The 21138-nt window shown below is 45.5% G+C and overlaps 1 protein-coding gene across 3 annotated transcripts; it reads right to left on the reverse strand.

Annotated features, from left to right (window-relative positions):
• Positions 1 to 16131: 16131 nt before the first annotated feature.
• LOC125509932 (uncharacterized) lies at positions 16132 to 20328 on the reverse strand. 3 transcript variants are annotated; one of them, XM_048674997.2, is made up of 5 exons: positions 19911 to 20328; positions 19613 to 19812; positions 17399 to 17535; positions 16802 to 16894; positions 16132 to 16393 (listed from the first exon to the last, which is right to left on the reverse strand). In XM_048674997.2, the coding sequence occupies exons 2-4, from the start codon at positions 19775 to 19777 to the stop codon at positions 16840 to 16842; spliced, it is 357 nt and encodes a 118-aa protein (XP_048530954.2). In that variant the 5' UTR covers positions 19778 to 19812; positions 19911 to 20328; the 3' UTR covers positions 16132 to 16393; positions 16802 to 16839. The 3 variants fall into 3 exon arrangements, 2 of the variants coding, with proteins under 2 accessions (XP_048530954.2, XP_048530953.2); XM_048674996.2 differs by having other exon boundaries at positions 19613 to 19804; positions 19911 to 20325; XR_015602415.1 differs by lacking the exons at positions 19613 to 19812; positions 19911 to 20328 and adding an exon at positions 18145 to 18284 and having other exon boundaries at positions 16802 to 17535.
• Positions 20329 to 21138: the final 810 nt, after the last annotated feature.

Here is a 21138-nt window from a genome sequence, read left to right on the forward strand (position 1 = left end):
CATGAAGAATAAACACTTATTAAGAACATGGAAATATGATAATAACATCTTTATTATTGCCTCTAAGCCATATTTCCAATAGAAATTACTTCTTCAGTTCTGCGTGTAGACTTTGTAATTCCAATCCTTCCAACCCCTTTACTCCATCGGGGGAAAACCAGTGTTTTAAATAGCAGGCTATGGCATATAGCAGCAACCCTTAAAAACTACTATAGCTAGGCTATAGCGGCAAATTGTACATGAAATCATTTAGCGGCAACATGCTCAAACAGTTATAGCGGGGCTATAGCCGACTATTTAAAACTATGGGAAAAACCAAAACTCCTTGCACACTCCAATTCAGTCGATGATTTTTTCTCATTTTTGCTGAATTTTCTTCTAAATCGATGAACTGTTTGTTCGAAATCGGTGAACTATTTTCAAAATCGATGAAATTTTTCAAATTTGATGAACTTTTTTGAATTCAATGATCTTTTTTCGAGTTTTGTGAACTTTTTTCTAATTCGGTGAACTTTTTTAAAAAACGATTAACTTTTTTTCAAATTTGACAAACATTTTTCAAAATCGCGGAACCATTTTATCAAAATTGATGAACCTTTCTCAAATTCAATGAACAGTTTTCAAATTTGATTATTTTTCTAATTTGATGAACTTTTCTTTTTTTTGCGAGAATATTTCTGATCTATTCATCTTTAAACATGGAAGTACAACGAATACCAGAAATAATAAAAATTACATCTAGATCCGTAGACCACCACTAGTAGAAAGCAGGGCTTTGGTTCGGGCCTGGCCTGCCCATTAGTCCCGGTTCTTCACGAGTCGGGACCCATGGGGGGCATTAGTCCTGGTTCATGAGCCCAGGGGGGCGGCCGGGGCCTCGTGGGCATTGGTCCTGGTTCGTTTGGATCCATTTGTACTGGTTCTAGGCATGAACCGGGACCAATGGGCCGCGCTCCTGGCCCACAGCCATTGGTACCGGTTCGTGCCTAGAACCGGGACAGAAGGGGGGCGTTAGTACCGGTTCGTGCGACGAACCGGGACAAATAAGTTGCCTATATATACCAGTCGCCGCGGCAGAGCACTCCACAATGCTCTGTTTTTCTGGCCGGCGGGGGGAGGGCATTTGGGTGCTCTAGCTCACCTCCTATGCACATGAGGTGTTTGATGAAATGCCCGAGGGACACTAGTTAAGCTTTCTCCTCTCGAAGCTCGACCTTAGAGCTCCATTTTTCCCGAGATTTGTCTAGATTTAGCGGTCCGTCACGCCCCGTCCCCGTTTTCACCGTCGTCGATCGCCCGCGCCAATCTCGTCGCCGGCACCATCGTGGTGAGCCTCTTGTTCTTATTTTCTTTCTGATTTTCTTACTTTAGATAGATACTTGTCTGATTTTCTTACTTTTGACACACATAATTATATATAATGCACGTAGATGAACCGGCAATGGATGTACGATGACAGACACACCTCCGAGTACATTAAGGGCGTGCATGAATTTCTCGAAGTGGCTGAGGCAAACAAGCAGAATGGTTTTATGTGTTGTCCATGCCCTAAATGTGGGAATACCATATCTTACTCTAACCGGAAAATCCTGCACACCCACCTGCTTTACAAGGGTTTCATGCCACACTATAATGTTTGGACGAGGCACGGAGAAATAGGGGTTATGATGGAAGACGGTGAAGAAGAAGAGGACGATGACAACTATGTGCCCCCTGAGTACGGTGATGCTGCAACGGGGGGAGCGGCTGAGGATCAAGAGGAACCATACGATGTGCCCGATGATGCTACAACGAGGGAAGCTGCTAAAGATCAAGAGGAACCAGATGATGTGCCCGATGATGATGATCTCCGCTGGGTCATGGTGGATGCAAGGACGCAATGCGAAATTCAAAAGGAGAAGCTGAAGTTCGATCGCATGTTAGAGGATCACAAAAAAGGGTTGTACCCCAATTACTAAGATGTCAACACAAAGCTCGGTGCCGTACTGGAATTGCTGCAGTGGAAGGTAGAGAATGTTGTGCCTAACAAAGGATTTGAGAAGCTACTGAAAATATTGAAGAAGAAGCTTCCAAAGGATAACGAATTGCCCGACAGTACGTACGCAGCAAAGAAGGTCCTATGCCCTCTAGGATTGGAGGTGCAGAAGATACATGCATGCCCTAATGACTGCATCCTCTACCGTGGTGCGTACAAGTATTTGAACGCATGCCCGGTATGCGGTGCATTGCGGTATAAGATCAGACGAGATGACCCTGGTGATGTTGACGGTGAGCCCCGCGGGAAGAGGGTTCCTGCGAAGGTGATGTAGTATGATCCTATAATACCATGGTTGAAACGACTATTCAGAAACAAAGAGCATGCCAAGTTGATGCGATGGCACAGTGAGGACCGTAAGAAAGACGAGAAGTTGAGAGCACCCACTAACGGGTCGTAGTGGAGAAAAATCGAGAGAAAGTACTGGGCTAAGTTTGCAGGTGACCCAAGGAACGTATGGTTTGCTTTAAACACGGATGGCATTAATCCTTTCGGGGAGCAGAGCAGCAATCATAGCACCTGGCTCGTGACTATATGTATGTATAACCTTCCCTCCTTGGATGTGCATGAAGCGGCAGTTCATTATGATGCCAGTTCTCATCCAAGGCCCTAAGCAACCCGGCAACGACATTGATGTGTACCTAAGGCCATTAGTTGAAGAACTTTTACAGTTGTGGAATGGAAATGGTGTACGTGCATGGGATGAGCACAAACACTAGGAATTTAACCTGCACGCGTTGCTATTTGTAACCATCAACGATTGGCCCGCTCTTAGTAACCTTTTAGGACAGACAAACAAGGGATACCACGCATGCACGCACTATTTAGCTGACATTGAAAGTATATACCTGGACAAATGCAGGAAGAATGTGTACCTGGGCCATCGTCGATTTCTTTAGACAAACCATCAATGTCGAAAGAAAGGCAAGCATTTCAAAGGCGAGGCAGATCACCGGAAGAAGCCCGCCATGCATACCGGTGATCACGTACTTGCTATGGTCAATGATTTACACGTAAACTTTGGAAAGGGTCCTGGCGGACTAGCTATTCCAAATGACGCTGAGGGACGTGCACCCATGTGGAAAAAGAAATCTATATTTTGGGACCTACCCTACTAGAAAGACCTAGAGGTCCACTCTTCGATCGACGTGATGCACGTGATGAAGAGCCTTTGCGTGAACCTGCTAGGCTTCTTGGGCGTGTATGGGAAGACAAAAGATACAGTTGAGGCACGGGAGGACCTACAACGTTTGCACGGAAAAGACGGCATGCCTCCAAAGCAGTATGAAGGTCCTGCCAGCTATACTCTTACCAAAGAAGAGAAGGAAATCTTCTTTGAATGCCTGCTTAGTATGAAGGTCCTGACTGGCTTCTCGTCGAATATAAAGGGAATAATAAATATGCCAGAGAAAAGGTTCCAGAACCTAAAGTCTCATGACTGCCACGTGATTATGATGCAACTGCTTCCGATTGCATTGAGGGGGCTTCTACCGGAAAACGTCCGATTAGCCATTGTGAAGCTATGTGCATTCCTCAATGCAATCTCTTAGAAGGTGATCGATCCAGAAATCATACAATGCTAAGGAGTGATGTGGCGCCATGTCTTGTCAGTTTCGAGCTGGTGTTCCCACCATCCTTCTTCAATATCATGACGCATGTCCAGTTCATCTAGTTAACGAGATTATCATTCTCGGCCCCGTATTTCTACACAATATGTAACCCTTTGATAGGTTCATGGGAGTCCTAAAGAAATATGTCCTTAACCGCGCTAGGCCAGAAGGAAGCACCTCCATGGGCCATCAAACAGAGGATGTCATTGGCTTTTGTGTTGACTTCATTCCTGGCCTTAAGAAGATAGGTCTCCCTAAATCGCGGTATGAGGGGAGACTGACTGGAAAAGGCACGCTTGGAGGGGACTGAATAATATGCAGGGACGGATATTCTTAGTCTCAAGCACACTACACAATTCTACAGAACTCTACCTTGGTGACCCCGTATGTCGATGAACACAAGAACAGTCTGCGCTCCAGACACCCGGAGCAGTGCGACGACTAGATTACATGTGAACACATCAGGACTTTCAGCAGTTGGTTGGAAACACTTCTCAGAGGTGACAACACTGTTTGTGATGAGCTGTACTCGTTGTCCAGGGACCATCTTCGACTGTATTGACTTATAAAGGATACGAGATAAACGGGAATACATTTTACACGATCGCCCAAGATCAAAAGAGCACCAACCAAAACAGCGGTGTCCGCTTTGATGCAGCAACCGAGAGGGGAAAGAACACATATTATGGTTACATAGTGTACATATGGGAACTTGACTACGGACATGATTTTAAGGTCCTTTGTTTAAGTGCAAATGGGTCAATCTGTCAAGAGGCGGGGTACAGGTAGACCCACGGTACGGAATGCCAACAATGGATCTGAACAATCTTGGGTACACTGACAAACCGTTCGTCCTAGCCAATGATGTGGCACAGGTTATCTATGTGAAGTACATGTCTACCAAACCGAGAAAAGGAAAAGATAAGGAAGCGAATACATCGTACGATGAGCCAAAGCGCCACATAGTTCTTTCAGGAAAAAGGGACATCGTGGGAGTGGAGGGCAAGACAGACATGTCTGAAGATTATGAAAAGTTTCCCGAAATTCCTCCCTTCAAAGTCAAGGCTGACCCAAGCATCCTAATAAACGATGAAGATTATCCATGGTTACGGCGCAATAAGAAAACGACACAAGCGAAGAAAAAGTGAAGACTTTCTCTCTACAACTATTATGATGATGCCTTTGATCTAGAATATCACTGCAGTTACATGTTAAGAAATGAAATGCATGTTTTAAGAGACGAGTTTCCGTGTGAAATGATGATACCATGCCAATTTGCAACCTTATCGGAGTTCATTTGAAATTCTTTTCAATTTTTGCGTCTTATAGCTCAAAAAAGCAGTAAATGCATGAAAAATAATAAAATGCATAAAACTATAATATTTGTTATGATCAACTAAAAAACTAAAATCAATTAAAATATTCTGTTATGATGAACTAAAATAAAACTATAATATTCTTCAATAGCAAAAAGAATCAACTAAAAAGCTTTTATAAAACTATAATAGTAAAAGGAATCAACTAAAAAGCTTTTATAAACCTCTAGTATTTTTGAAACTAAAATTATATTAAATTTATGCAACTTATATTAACAAAGTATTTTTTGTTCAACACATTAATAGCAAAAAGAATTTGTAAAACACAGTAATATTAAATATCAGGAAAAAGAATCACTCAAAAATCTATTTTTATAGTAAATTTATTCATAAAACTAGTGATTCACATACATTTAAAAAATTCAAATTTTAGAACTAATGGCACTAACAGAAAGTTTATAATTTTTGTGACCTAAAAGAAAAAAAGAAATCACTAAAAACCTATAAATATTTAGTTTTAAGTAGAAATAAAAAATAAAAAGGAAAGAGGGAAAAAATGCCACCTACTGGACCTCCACGGCCTGAATACGACTAGAAACCCTACAATGCACCAGGATTCAGGCCTGCAGAAGGCCCAATAGGCCCAACAGGCATGGCAAAGTAGAGATTAGGCCCGTAAGCCTGCAATAGAGAGGAGCTCGAGAGGGTGGCACCAGCAAAGCTTATAAACCACCCCGAGCCCCTCTCAATTAGCGAGGTGGGACTAAACTTCCAACAGCACCGTGCCAGCACAAGGGCTATGGTCCCGGTTCGTGCCACTAACCGGGACCATAGGCGGGCATTCGTACCGGTTCGTGCCACCAACCGGTACCAATGCCCACCTATGGTCCCGGTTCGTGCCACCAACCGGGACCATAGACCTCTGTTTCCCGCTCTTTGGGCTGCCGAAAGGAGACCTTTGGACCCGGTTGGTGGCAAGAACCGGGACCATAGGTGGGCAATGGTACCGGTTGGTGCCACAAACCGGTACCATTGGTTTTTCTATATAAGGTAGCACTTGTGAAAAATTTGCCAACTGCGCCCATTCCCCCCGACGCCGCCAGGCCGTTCCTTGTCGTCATCGTCGTCGTCGTCCCGAGCCCTGCCCTGACGCCATCGCCGCGCCCCTGACCCGCCGTTGACCCCGTCCTCGCCGTCACCGCCCCCGAGCCGCTCCTCCCCGAGCCCTTGTCGCGCGTGTAACCCCTCCCCCACAAGCCCGCCGTCCTCGTCACCGTCATCGTCACCGTCCTGCCTCGAGCCCCCAGTTAGCCCCTTCCCATCCCGATCCGTGCGCTGCCGCAGCTGCTGCCGCCCCTGTTTTTTGTTTGTATGTATGTATATGGATGGATGTATGTATGGATATGCATGTATATGGATGGATGTATGTGTATGTGTTCATAGTTTTTTTGTTCATAGTTTTTTGTTCATAGCATTTTTAGGCTATATAGTTTTATTTTTGTTCAATGTTTATGGTTAGAAGAGGAGAGGAAAAAATTGTGTTGCAAAAGTTACATTTAAGGTTAGTTGATTTAGTGCATTTTAGGTTATTAGTTCTACTGTTAGTGCATTTAAGTTTAGTTTATTTTTAGTTGAACTAGTTGATTTAATAAAACTACTTTATTTTATTTATAGTAAGTGCTTAGTAGTTAAACTAGTTGAGTTAATAAAACTACTTTATTTTACTATATATAGAAGTAGTTTATTTTTAGTAAGTACTACTTTATTTTATTCATAGTAAGTGCTTAATTTGTAGTTGAACTAGTTGATTTAATAAAACTAGTTTATTTTACTATAGAAGTAGTTTATTTTTAGCAAGAAAAATAATAGAACTAGTTTATTTTTTTAGTTAAAGCAATTATTCCCGCATCGACGTCGAAGATGCCTATCCCGCATCCTCGTCATCGACTCGGCGGAGGAGGCCGGCTTGATTAGAGGGGCCATGTCCGGGACTGGGCTCCGCCGGGCTGGTATTGGGAGGTGCTACCTTCCGGGGGGCGTAGGTTGGTGAGGAGCCAGCCCGTCGTTGACCCGATCCTTGTTTGGTGGCGGTCACATGGGCCAGTGACGGTGCCGAGGCTTCGGGACACCACGGAGGTGGTACGTCACCGTGTCAGCGAGGAGGACGAGCACGTCCGTCGCTACATGGTTGCGTTGGAGGGCAGGTTCGACAATACCTGGCAGGTTCTTCAGGGATCTCACTTGAGCTATGATCCTATGATGGTTCCTTCTCTTTGGGTGTCCACCGCCCGTGCCGATACCCGCCGGGTGCTATGGTTCTAGCTGTACTAGCAATGTTATATGTATGATAGTATTCGAGGTGTATTAGTGATAATATTCGACGATGTACGGACGCAGGAGATGATGTAGTTTTGCTTATAATTGAATGCATCCTAATTTGAATACTTCTTTATTTTGCGATTTGATTTTGCTTATTGATTGCTCAAATTGTAAAACTACTCCTACTTTGAATGCTAAAATTGGAGAGCACTATGCAAGGCGTACGCATATGATTAGTTGATAGCTTATAGGGTTTTGTTTTCACAGAAATCTAGGAGCCCCCCTCCATCATCCCGCTGTCGTCCCCGTCACCGACCCCCTCTGACCTTGAGGTGAGACCAGCCAAATCCTTTTTAGGAAGATAATTAAACAATATTTCGGGTTGACTTTAAGTCTGTCGAGTCTCCATCATATATGAGAGGACAAAGAATCCCGACTGTTGTCGTGGGGGTAGCTCCTCCTTCGTTCCCGTGTGCCAGACAATTTGGTGTAATGCACTCGGGAACGAAAGGAGGGGCTACCATCACCGACGGTCGCAAATGTCAGAGAGGAATCAGTGAGGGAGAGTTCCACCATATATATATGAGAAGACGAAGAATCCCAACTGTTGTCGTGGGGGTCGCTTCTCCTTCGTTCCCGTGTGCTAGACATTTTGGTGTAATGCACTCGGGGACGAATGGAGGAGCGACCATCACCGAAAGTCGAATATATACACCACGTGAGCTGAGAGTTTTCAAGAAAAGACTCGACAGGCTGATAGTCAACCCGTGATGAATAATAATGATCTAATTTAGTTTTCGTAGTACATATATTTAATTGTACAAGTTTAATCTTTGAATTATGAATGTAGGAAATGTCGTCATCAAACGACGAAAGTCTCCTGGGGGAGTGCAGCTGGTGCCACGACGATCGAGGTCTGTGCGATAAGCCTCACCTGGATGATGATCGGCGCTTCAGCATTAAGCTCGAGGAGACCTTCGATGTTGAAACGGTACGCAATGACGACAAGTGTTTTTTTCATAATCCTGTCCGACACTCGTACGACGATTAGCTAATCTTCTTAATTACTTATCACATATGGTTTGGGAAAAGTGAATGTGTGTGATTGTATGCTTATCATGCACGTTCTATAATAGTGAACCGTTTGTGATGGGTCGTGCATCGTAAACATAGCACCATAGAATACCGACTGCGATGGCAATGCGAGCACAAATGAGTAGGAGTATTGTATATGCATCAAGGCTCCCTATCCCCGACGGTTTCTGGGTCGTGTGGGAAGGACCCCCCCCCTATCGCCGTCACTCACTAGGCGATGATTCCAAATGCCGTCGTGGAAAGGGGGTTAAAAACAGTTTGTATAGCACCGACGCGTACCAGTGCATGATGGATAGCGGTCGATGTGTGGAGTAATAGTAGTAGATGCAGGCAGGAGTCGGTCTACTAATCTTGGACGTGATGCCTATATAATGATCATTGCCTGGATATCATCATGATTATTTGAAGTTCTATAAATTGCCCAATAGTAATTTGTTTACCCACTGTATGCTCTTTTTCTCGAGAGAAGCCACTAGTGAAATCTATGGGCCCCGGGTCTCTTCTTTATTATATTTGCCCTTGCGATCGATTTTTATTTGCTTTTATTTTCAAATATATTGAACCAAAAACCCAAAAATACCTTGCTGCAATTTATCATTATTTATTTTATCTCGCGTTCCTGCGAGATCTATTTATCTGATCTACTATAATTTTACCTATCTTTTTACCAGTGAGGGATTGACAACCCCTCTCTTACATCGGGTTGCAAGTATTTGTTCTTTGTGTGCAGGAGCTATTTACGTGGTGTCGTGTGGTTCTCCTACTGGTTCGATAACCTTGGTCTCATCACTGAGGGAAATACCTACCGTAGTTGTGCTGCATCATCCCTTCCTCTTTGGGGAAATACCGACGTAGTTCAAGCCGCATCACGGGCCTTGCCATGTTGCAGTCTTGGCCGGGTTGAGGAACCCGGCCACGTACGACCCGGATTGAGGGGCGATGCCGGCCCCGATGTTTTTGAAAAGGATCTGGGTTCCCTTGCCTGCCCGGGGTTCATCCCCCCGACATTATACGCTATGCGTCAAACAATTTCAGATTCATAATACTCGATCCAACACAAAGAACCTCAAAGAGTGCCCCAAGATTTCTACTAGAGAAACAAGGACGAAAACGTGCATCAACCCCTATGCATAGATTACCCCAATGTCACCTCGGGAATCCACGAGTTGAGTGGCATAACATATATCAAGTGAATCAATATAATACCCCATTGTCACCACAGGTATTCATATGCAAGACATATATCAAGTGCTCTCAAATCCATAAAAGTATTCAATCCAATAAAAAGAAATCTCAAAGGGAAAACTCAATTCACAACAAGATAGAGAGGGGAAAACACCATATGATCCAACTATATTAACAAAGCCCGCGATACATCAAGATCGTGACATCTCAAGAACACGAGAGAAAGAGACTAAACACATAGCTACTGGTATAACCCTCATCCCCGAGGGTGGACTACTCCCTCCTCATCATGGTGGCCATTAGGATGACGAAGATGGCCTCCGGTGATGATTTCCCCCTCCGGCGGAGTGCCAGAGGTGGTGCGGGAGGCTTGCGGTGGCGGAACTTCTGATCTAGGGTTACCCCGAGGGTTTTTGGAATATTTGATAATTTATAGGGCGAAGAGGCGGTGCGGGAGGCCACTGAGGTGGGCACAACCCACCAGGGCGCGCCTGGCCCCCCAGGCGCGCCCAGGTGGGTTGTGCCCCCCTTGGGGCACCCCTTTGGTACTTCTGTGGCCCATCCTGGGTGTTCTAGTCCATAAAAATTCTCCAAAAAGTTTCGCTGTGTTTGGACTCCATTTGATATTGATTTCCTGCAAAGTAAAAAAACAAGCAAAAAATAGTAACTCGCACTGGGCACTATGTCAATAGGTTAGTCCCAAGAAATGATATAAAGATGCTATAAAATGATTGTAAAACATCCAAGAATGATAATATAATAGCATGGAACAATAAAAAATTATAGATACGTTGGAGACGTATCAGCTTCTTTCTTGAAAGAAAACATATGGTGGGTAAACAAATTACTGTTGAGCAATTGATAGAAAAGCGCAAAGTTATGATGATATCTAAGGCAATGATCATGAATATAGGCATCACGTCTGTGACAAGTAGACCGACTCCTGCCTGCATCTACTACTATTACTCCACACGTCGATCGCTATCCAAGATGCATCTAGAGTATTAAGTTCATAAGAATTGAGTAATGCCTTAAGCAAGATGACATGATGTAGAGGGATAAACGCAAGCAATGTGATATAAACCCCATCATTTTATCCTTGATGGCAACAATACAATACGTGCCTTGCTACCCCTACTATGTCACTGGGTGAGTACACTGCAAAATTGGACCCAAAACTAAGCACCTCTCCCATTGCAAGAAAAACCAATCTAGTTGGCCAAACTAAACCGATAGTTCGAAGAGAAATACAAAGATATCTTAATCATGCATATAAAGAGTTCAAAGAAGACTCAAATAATGTTCATAGATAATTTGATCATAAATCCACAATTCATCGGATCACAACAAACGCACCGCAAAATAAGATTACATCGGATAGAACTCCAAGAACATCGAGGAGAACATTGTATTGAAGATCAAAGAGAGAAAAGTCCATCTAGCTACTAGCTATGGGCCCATAGATCTGTGGTAAACTACTCACGCTTCATCGGAAGGGCATCAAGGTTGATGTAGAGGCCCTCCATGCTTGAATCCCCCTCAGACAAAGTGCCGGAATAGGCGCCAAGATGGGATCTCACGGGAACTAAGGCTTGCGGTGGCAAAAAAGTATTTTGGTGGACACTTCTGATGTTTGGGGAATATTTGAGAATATATAGAAGTGGAACTAGGGTTAGGGGACTCTCGGGGGGTCCACAAGCCAGGGGCGCGCCCAGAGGGCTTGTGGCCTCCTTGAGACTCTTCCAGCCCTCCCTCCAAGTCTTCTGGGTGTCTTCTGGTCCAAGAAAAATCATCATAAAGTTTTATTTTGTTTGGACTCCGTTTGATATTCCTTTTCTCTAGAAGTCAAAAACAAGGAAAAACAGAAACTGGCACCAGGCACTAGGTTAATAAGTTAGTCCCAAAATAATGTAAAATAGCATATTAATTCATATAAAACATCCAAAACAGATAATATAATAGCATGGCACAATCAAAAATTATAAATATGTTGGAGATGTATCAAGCACTTGATGTATGTCTTGCTATGAATTCCCGTGGTGACAATGGGGTATCATATTGATTCACTTGATATATGTTTTGGAACTGAACTCGCGGATTCCCGAGGTGACATTGGGGTTATCTATGCATAGAGGTTGATGCATGTTCTCGTCTTCGTTTCTCCGATAGAAATCTTGGAGCACTCTTTGAGGTTCTTGGTGTTGGATTGACTATTATCACTACAAAAAAATGACACATCCATGACATTTTGGGCCGAACGAAAAAATTTCTGTCATACATATGACACTTCTATGACGATAGTTGTGACAAAACCCGGTATCATCATAGATGTAGTGGGCTCCTACTTCTATGGCAAAAAATCATGACAAAAAATGGGCTTTTCGTCCTGGGCGGGCCGGAGACGCAGGTGCATGACATTCTTTGGGCCGTCCATGACGGAAAAAACCGTGGTAGAAGCGAGGGCGAAGAAAATTTCGGGGAGTTCCCGGTTACGGTGAGAGGTCGGGGGCCGAGCGATGCGCGTTTCTCTTGTACACGTATGCGCGTGTGTGCGAGGCGTTGGCTCTAACTGAACCCGAGCGAGGCGTTGGGCTTTGACTGAACCCGAGCGATTGCACTGCAGGCTACGTGTTACTGAACCCGAGAGATCGATCGATGGCTGTTAACCGAACCAGATCGACTGATTCCTTCGCTACTGCTGCTAACTGAAGCCGATTGATGCTGCCTCTGGATTAACAATGAGCGTTGGGGGGGGGGGGGGTTGGATGAACAGTTCCCGGTGGGGGTGGATGAACAGGACCCCGTGGTGTTGCCTCTGGATGAACAGGATCTCGATCGATCGAGCCGGTTGGGGCTGGATGAACAGGACCCCGTGGAGGGCTGGATGAACAGGACCACCCCGTGGAGGGCAGGATGAACAATAGACGGTGGAGGGCAGGATGAACAGTAGCCCGTGGAGGGGTGGTTGAACAGGAGCCCGTGGAGAGGGCTGGTTGAACAGTAGCCGGTGGAGTAGCGCGCGGTGGAGGCTGGATGAACAGGAGCCCGTGGATGAACAGTCGCAGGTGGAGGCTGGAGGAGGTCGACGGTGGATGAACAGTAGCTCGTGGAGGCTGGAGGGGGTCGACGGTGGAGATGAACAGTATCCCGTGGAGTCCCGTTTTGCGGTACACCACACCCCTCCCGATGAACAGGACCCCCATTTTGACGATAGGAGGTCCGTTTCGTCCGTTTTGCGGTACGCCACACCCCTCCCGATGAACAGGACCCCCGTTTCAACCGTAGGAGGTCCGTTTCCTCCGTTTTGCGGTACGCCAGACCCCTCCCGATCAACAGGATCCCGTTTCGAACGTGGCCGGTCGAACACAAAGCCGTTTCCTCCGTTCTGCGGTACGCCAGGCTTCGTTTCCATCGCCTGTTCCGTCTAAGCCCTCCCGATGAACACGACGCATTCCATTGCCTCCCCATGAACACGACGCATTCCGTTGCCTCCCCATGAACACGACGCATTCCATTGCCTCCCCATGAACACGACGACGACGCTATTTCTCCGTTCCGACCCAGCCATGTACACGAGCCCTGGCCGTACGTATGCGCGAGTAGGCGTTTGAGACCCCGCCCGTATGTACACATACGTGGCCATATTTTCTTTCTTGCACCCTGGCCGCTGTACGTACGTGTACATGCTACGTGCGTGCCTCTACTACGACACGTGCGCGCGTCTACATCGACCAGTATATATGTACGTACACGTTCGCGACCAGAATGACAACGCTACGTACGCTTCGACCAGGTGGGTCCCGACTGTCAGGCACTTCCTTGCGTGCGAAGATGTAGCTGGTGGGTCCCAGCAGTCAGGGGCAAACGTTTTTTTCACGAAATACGGTGGCCCGTCCGGTGGGTCCCCGCTGTCAGGTGGAGGAATAATTATTTTGCGCGTAATAAGGAGGCACTTCCTTGCTGCGGCCGTGGAGCCAGCTATCAGCGTCTCCACGCACAGTACTCTTCCGAGAGCACCACGGCAGTGGGCGACGGCGAGGCCTAGGAAGGGGAGGACGCAGAGCCGAGGAAGACGCGACAGTGGAAGCCCGCGCGGAGAGGAGTACGAGGGTTCACTGGTTCGGCTACGGTGTGAGGCTGCCATCGCCGCAGGGCCTGGCCAGCGGTGGGAATAGTAGGGGGCAGTGAGGCCTCCGCGGAAGCACAGTCGGCCACGGGAGGCAGGAGCATGCGGCACGACCGGCGCTGCTTTGGGCGGCTGGAGCAAGAGGACCAAAGGTTGAAGAAGCACTACGGCCGTTGGATGGACATCGTATGGTCACTGGAGCTAGAATCGTTCATATTGACTAAGTTGACAAAGCCCTTCATCCCCTTCAACTTAGTAGGCCCACAAGTCAGCCTCCCACCAAGGTGGGTCCCAGCTAGTCGGGGGAGTATTCATTTTTTTGTGCATAATAAGGAGGCACTTCCGATGGGTCCGAGCTGACAGCGGGGGGAAGGTTTTTTCGCGAAATACGGTGGCCCGTCCGATGGGTCCCAGCAGTCAGGGGGAAACGATTTTTTCGCAAAATACGGGTGGCCCGTCCGGTGGGTCCCCGCTGTCAGGTGGAGGAATAATTATTTTGCGCGTAATAAGGAGGCACTTCCTTGCGGCTGCCGTTGACCCAGCTGTCAGCCTCTCCACGTACAATACTCTTCTGATGGAAGTCGGTCGTTGACCACATTGACCACGCCGTGCTAAGAGCACCACGGCGGTGGACGATGGCGAGGCATAGGAAGGGGACGACGTGGAGCCGGGGAAGACGCGGCAGTGGATGCCCACGCGGAGAGGAGGACGAGCGTTCACCGGTTCGGCTGCGGTGTGAGGCTGCCGTCGCCGCAGAATAACAGGGGGTGTGGGTGAGTAGAGGTATGCCCTGGCCAGCGGTGAGAGTAGTAGGGGGCGCTGAGGCCTGCGCGGCAGCACAGCCGGCCACGGGAGGCGGGAGTAGGCGGTCCCGCCCAAGGTTGTCAGAATCGCGATTCTGTTAGACGATTCTACGACTTTACGATCCGAACTAACCCCTATGATTCTACGACTTTAGTTCTTAGAATCTACGTTTCTACGATCCTGATAGTGAAGATTCTACGATTTGCGATCCTACCATCAAAGCTCCGATCCGATTCAAAATCACGATTCTGACAACCTTGGTCCCGCCAACGCTGCTTTGGCGGCTGGAGCAAGAAGATCAGAGATTGAAGAAACACGATGGCCGTTGGATTGACATCCAACGGTTACGTCTGCTAGAATCGTTTGTTGACGTATATAATAACTAAAAAAATCTTGCATACGCGTCAACTAAACAGGCCCACAAGTTAGACCACTCCCTCTTTTTTTAATAATTTATATATAGCTCATGGCAACTTCTTATGCAATTTATTGCAGTCGTTTTGTTTGTTAGCCAGGGCCAATTTTGCATATTTCTGTGGGTTCCATACTATTTTTAATACCGAAATGTCCAGCCAGATTTAAAGTACTTTGAAGATATATTTAAATTAGGTTAATGCCGAGTGAAATAGGAATCTGAAAATGTAATAAAATTCAGAAATTATAAAGTAATTGCCAATTTGTCATCTATTTTTATATTTACAACCCATTTCATATTACTTTCAAGATTTGCAGGTGTCTTGAAAGAGTTGCAGCCCATCAGGGCGTAGAAAAATAAGTAGGCCTGGATTGGGTATTCTTCAGAAAAAATAAATTAGGCTCATTTTCACAAAGAAAAAATAGCTGGGCTGGTCGCATGGTGAACATAAAATATAAGCCTGGGCTAGACGGGCCATAGCCCAGTTCAAACCCTGCTCCGTCTCAACAATACCAAACAAAAAAAATATTGCTCGAGTAGCTACGTCCCAGGTGTCAGCCGATCTTGTGTTGTTCTCTTGTCTATTGACTACATACGCTCCTAATGTCGTGGGTCCCAAATGTCACGAAAACACTAGGAGGAAGCATTTTACACTACAAGAAATATGTCAACTTGTGACCATCACTATTGGTCACTGAATGGTCACTGTTTTCAATTTGTGACCTTTTTGTGACAAAAAACATAAGGTCAAAAGCTGGCGGTCGTAAACTGACTATAGCGACCTTTCTTCTGGAATGGTCGTAGACGTTTATGACCAAATTACATCTACTGTGGCGTTTTGGTCACTAGCAACCTCCCCAGGCCACGTAGGCATCTAGCGTGGCAATCTGATGTGGCACAAGATTCAGCCCGGTCCAATTCGATTTTCTACATGGGCCTAGCCCAACAATTCGGCCTTTTTACTGTATATTTTCTCTATTAATTTTCTCTAGCTACATGGGCCTGGCCCAAGAATTCAGCCTTTTTATTTTCTTGGCCATGACCTTTTTTATTCTATTTTTTCCAAAAGATGAGCCCACTAGTGAGATGGGACCCAGTTGTCAGGTTCTAACAAGTGCATCCCAGTTGTCACTGTTATATTCTTCAGATCTTAATTTTCCAGTAAATAAATAACAAATTTTAAATCCGAACAAAGAGAAAACAAAATGCTTCAAACAGAGCACGACTAATCAGGAAAAATATGGTTCACATCACGAATACAATCGTGAAAGAGCCAAACTTGGCACATTATTACAATCAAACTTGTTCATCCTGGTAACACAACAAGAATGATTCATCCTGGTAGAATAAAAAATATGATTCACATCAAGTTTACAATAAAAAAATGTTCACATCAGGTAACACAACTATCACAGTATAACTAGCTCAATTGCTTATCCCACCTTGTTCATCCTGGACCTCATGACAAACATGAACAAAGGCCAGCATCTGCAAGTTATCAAGAAAAGTAGTTAGAACAAGCAAAATGCGACATTTTTACCATTTAAGCATAGAAGAACAGGGTCAACAACATTTCGATCTTTGAAAATAAACCAGGATTTCAATCTTTGAACAGCAAAAAATTGATACAGTAGATCATTTGCTGTTTAAAAAAACCCCTAAGGAGAGACACTCTAATACTACTAATTACCAGCAGCAAATAAAATAGCCAGATGAGGCACCAGCACTTGATTATCGACACAACAGTCGGCAAGGACTCAACCACGGCGCGAACACCAGCACTTGATCGTCGACACAACAGTCGGCAAGGACTCAACCACGGCACGAAAAGCATCAAAATCTTAACTAACCAATGAAACAGAGCATGGTTATAGGATAGCAAAGGGAGGAGCTCACAATGGTGGTTTGCGTAGCCGATGTCGAACAGCCTCCATTCATCGCTTGCGAGCACCATGCACCTTGGTGCCTTGCATACGGCCACCTTCGAGTCTGCGAGAGAAAGAACGAGGTGAAGGTTAGTACGCATCAAGGATGCTGCTGTTCTGGGTCAAGCTAAGTCAACGGCATAAGAGATTTTAGTCAACAAAAATTAACATGTGAACATCTTGCACAATGGTAGTAGTATAGATTGTAGTAGTAAGCATGCAAGGAAACAAAACATGGGAAAATATTGGTAGCAACAAAACAACCAGGATATGATAATAGCAGTAGTATAGATTGTAGTGACAGAAGCACAAGTATGCAAACATGCATCTCATCCCAACCTAAAATTAGAAACAGTAGCAGCCATTCATTTTTACGCAGGTGTAAAACTAAAACATAAGCACTATAGCATTTGCTAAACTTGTCAGCTAAAGAACTCTATCTCGAAAGGCTTGAAAGAAGATTAGATAAGCACTAGAACACCCTAACCACCACCAATTCTCTTCATAGTTGATCTGATGTAAAAAAGTAAGCAATATGATACAGCAGTAGGCAAGTAGTATATATCACTCATGGGCATATGGGGCGAGGCGGGAGGCGAGGCGGAGGTAGTTCATGTGCTCGGTGCACTTGCGGATGGCGTTCTCCGCATAGATCTGGGCGCCGTCGGCGTTTTCCTTCTCGGTGGCCTTCTTCACCTTGAGCTTCTGTCATTCAACATATAAACATATAAGTAAACTACACTAATTCTAGAAGATAAAACACAAAGCAATAAAGGATAAATGGACCATTTCCCCACAATTTTTTTCCTGGTTCAAACATCTACAGTACAGCCACTGATGTCTTAAGCATGTGTTGTTGGTATGACTACACATGAGAATCAACTTCAGAGAATAAAAATCAAATTTGCTCAAATTATGCAAGAAAATCAAGGGCCCCTGCCCTCCCACTTTCCTAGAACAAAATGAGTACATGAGCAGCAGCTATATAGGACTGATGATGCATGTACTACCTGTGAAAGAGCCACCACCAACAGTTTGTTATAGTAGCAGGGTAAGTGAACTTTCTAAATATGGATTCAACAAATGCATAGAGTTCACTTGTTAATTGGCTAGTTGAGTTCTACTGATAACCTACAGAGCAACTAAAACTGTGCTGCTATATATAGACACACAACGTAAATGAGAGAAATGGAAGACATGAATTTGATGCTATCTTGAATGTAAAAAAGAACTATATTTATCACAACTTTGAAAAGTAACTAAATAGTGCAATGGTATAATATTTGATACGGCAACCAGGAAGTGGTACAATACAATGCTGATTAACCAATTTACAAAAGAGTTCCCAAACATTCGCCAAATGCACGGGGTGAGGGGGCGCCACGACCCTGATGATCAGCCGGAGGTTGCTTCTCACCACACAAGTACCTGCACGTATTACTTGTTGGAGTTAGTTTCTTTCAATTAATAGTTTCTTTTAGTTGAACAAGACATGCTCATCCATGGTGCAGTACAAGAATACATGCATAAATCATTGCCTGAACCATACATGTACATATCTCTCTCTCTTTCTCTCTGAAATTGAATTGCCCTCTTACTTTTTCCTCTATTCCATACATGTACACACATGTTAAGTGAAACCCAAGGCACTCCAAGCTACAGGGACATGTTCAGATTGGAGTAGCCCCATAACTGTGGCAAACTAAACTGGCAGATTGGACTGATTGGAACTTAAAAGGCCTGCGGGGGGGGGGGGGGGGGGGGGGGGGGGGGCGGGGCGATGAGCGATACTATTTCATAATTATGCTCATATGTATTAAAACTAAGCAGCACTCCCTCAGAACATAGGATATGCAGATGGGGGGAAGCAGAGTTGGCCATATTCAAAAATGAAAAAAAAAATAGTAAATGGTCTACCTACAGTATTATCCTTCCAGCATGAAGATGCGAGTACATACTAAGTAGCATCAGCACAAGATAAACAGAAATGACACTCAAAAAAAGGAAGAGTATGTACATTACAAGGAACAGTTGTCTGCACTGACAACAGAAGCTATGCTCACAAATTTATATTGTTGGTACAGGAAATGTGCCAGACATCATATAAGCATACACAATTACACACATGATACTAAGATCACAACTGATTTCCAAAGCTAATTAACAAAGGAAGTCACATTTCTACTGTAGAAATCGCCAAAGGTGACTAATTTATAATGCAAAACCCCATTTCACACGCTAAACATCAAGCATTACAAATAGAGCAAATAAATACTGATGTTGTGACCACCTTGACCAGAAAGGCCACCACCTGGTGGCCACAGCTAGACAACAGGGCAGAGAATCGCCACCTTAGAATTATGAAGGGAAACCTCCAGGCATAACGGGGTGGCAGACAAAATTCTGCACATACAATTTAGGATGTGGAATAATACTGGTGCTAACAATGTACTGTTGTCTCACATTATATGTCTGGCATATGCTTTCAAAATGATTGCTATTGCTTATATGGGCCTATGGGACATACACGCACGCTAAAATCATGCACATCCTATTAAGCATTGTTGCTCAGGGGAGGCACATGAGTACTGAATTCTCACCATTAGTACGAGAATAGTGGTTCTCTGCAATAGGCAGCTCACGAAAGACTCGGACAGGGTACAGGGTACAGGATGGATTATACTTCTATCGGACCAAACACAGGCAACCACAACTATCGGATGGATTATACTCCAATGCGTTCTGGTCTCGCGTGGAGAGGAAAAAACAGGCGGGCAGGTACCTGCACTTGTGGGTGCGCGGCGGCGAGGGCTCTGGAGAGTAGCAGCACCCGCTCGATCTGCGCCTGCATCTGCTCCTTGCGGCGGTCGACGCCCTCGCCGGCCCTCCGCCTGGCGACGGCGAGCTCGTCCGCGCGCGCCCACCGCCACTCGAGCCGCCGCCTCATCTCGTCCAGCGCCGCGCCCTACCGCACCTGACTCCCTCCTCACGTGCAGCAGTAGGATCAGGACATGCTCAACAAAAGGGGCACGGCGAGCGGGGGCAAAGCCAACCGAAGCAAAGCAAGCAAGCATTCTCACCTTGTGCGCGTCCTCAAGGCGGCGCGCCAGGCGTGCCTGTTCCTCAGCCTCGGCCGCGAGCTCCGCGGCGAGGGCGCCGGCCCGCTCGAGGCTGCCCCGGAGGTTCAGCCACGCGACCGACTTCTCGGGGCCCGGATCCGGCCCGGGGCTCGGGCTCATCCCGGCGCGCGCGGCAGAGATCATGTGCGGCCCGCGGTGGCGGCGGCCATGGCCCTGGCCCGCCGTGACGAGGCAGAGGCCGAGGCCGGAGGCGAGTGAGGAGTGGAGGGGGGAAGGGGGGGGTGTAGACCGGTGGCGAGGGCGGCGGAAGGACGGGGCAGCGGCGGAGGGATCTGGATCGGGGGAGAGGAGTGGGGCGGTGAGGGATCTGGATCGGCTAGGGTTCACGCGCGTGTGAAAGAGAGAGGCTGCAATGGGTTGGATGGACGGATGGATGGATGTATGGATGGACGAATGGACGGATGTTTGCCACATCATCGATCCATGCCACAATGGATTCTACCAATCAGAATTCAGCTTATATTTCTCTTATTATTTTTATCCTCTTATTTAGGGCAAACGTTCAACATATTAACCACGTATAGTTTGTTAAAATGAATGAATATTGTGCACATGTGTGTATCTTGTGATGACAAACAATGTTGATATGGGGAGTTTTCATTTTCTTTGCACGGAAAATTCATTTTTCATTTTCTGAGTGCCCGAATTGAGTTCTTTTTGTGAAGGACCTACCATATATTTGTTGCAAAATTGGACCAAATCATTTTTCTAAAATACTAGGCCATATTTGATTCACAATTGACCAAATGGTTGAGTGTCAAAAGTTTTGATCCACCTCTAGTGAAAAAGACAAATTGTCGCTGATTCAGTAGGAAGCGGGTCAAATTTGAACTACATGTGCCTCATAGTTTGCTCTTTATTTTTTTAAAAAAACATTTCTAGGTACATAAGTATCTATTTAATCATAGAAACATCAAAAACAAATTCCAAGATTCAACCACTAGCTAGGAACGGTCATTCCCGCCGTTTTGACCGCATTTTGAAAGGGGCATAAAAAATTCAAAAAAATCAAAAAATTGGAAAACCTTGGCATTGTGTCATTATATGTGACCAAGTTTCTAAGAAAAATAATAAACTTGTAATACGGCAATTATTTTAAAAAAGTGTTCTCAGAAATGAGCTATCGCGCGTGAAGATTCAGGGTTTTCAAGACAAATGATCAATCTTA

This window comes from Triticum urartu, chromosome 5A, assembly GCF_056163025.1.
Source record: "Triticum urartu cultivar PI428250 chromosome 5A, HENAU_Tu73, whole genome shotgun sequence".
Classification (NCBI taxonomy): domain Eukaryota; kingdom Viridiplantae; phylum Streptophyta; class Magnoliopsida; order Poales; family Poaceae; genus Triticum; species Triticum urartu.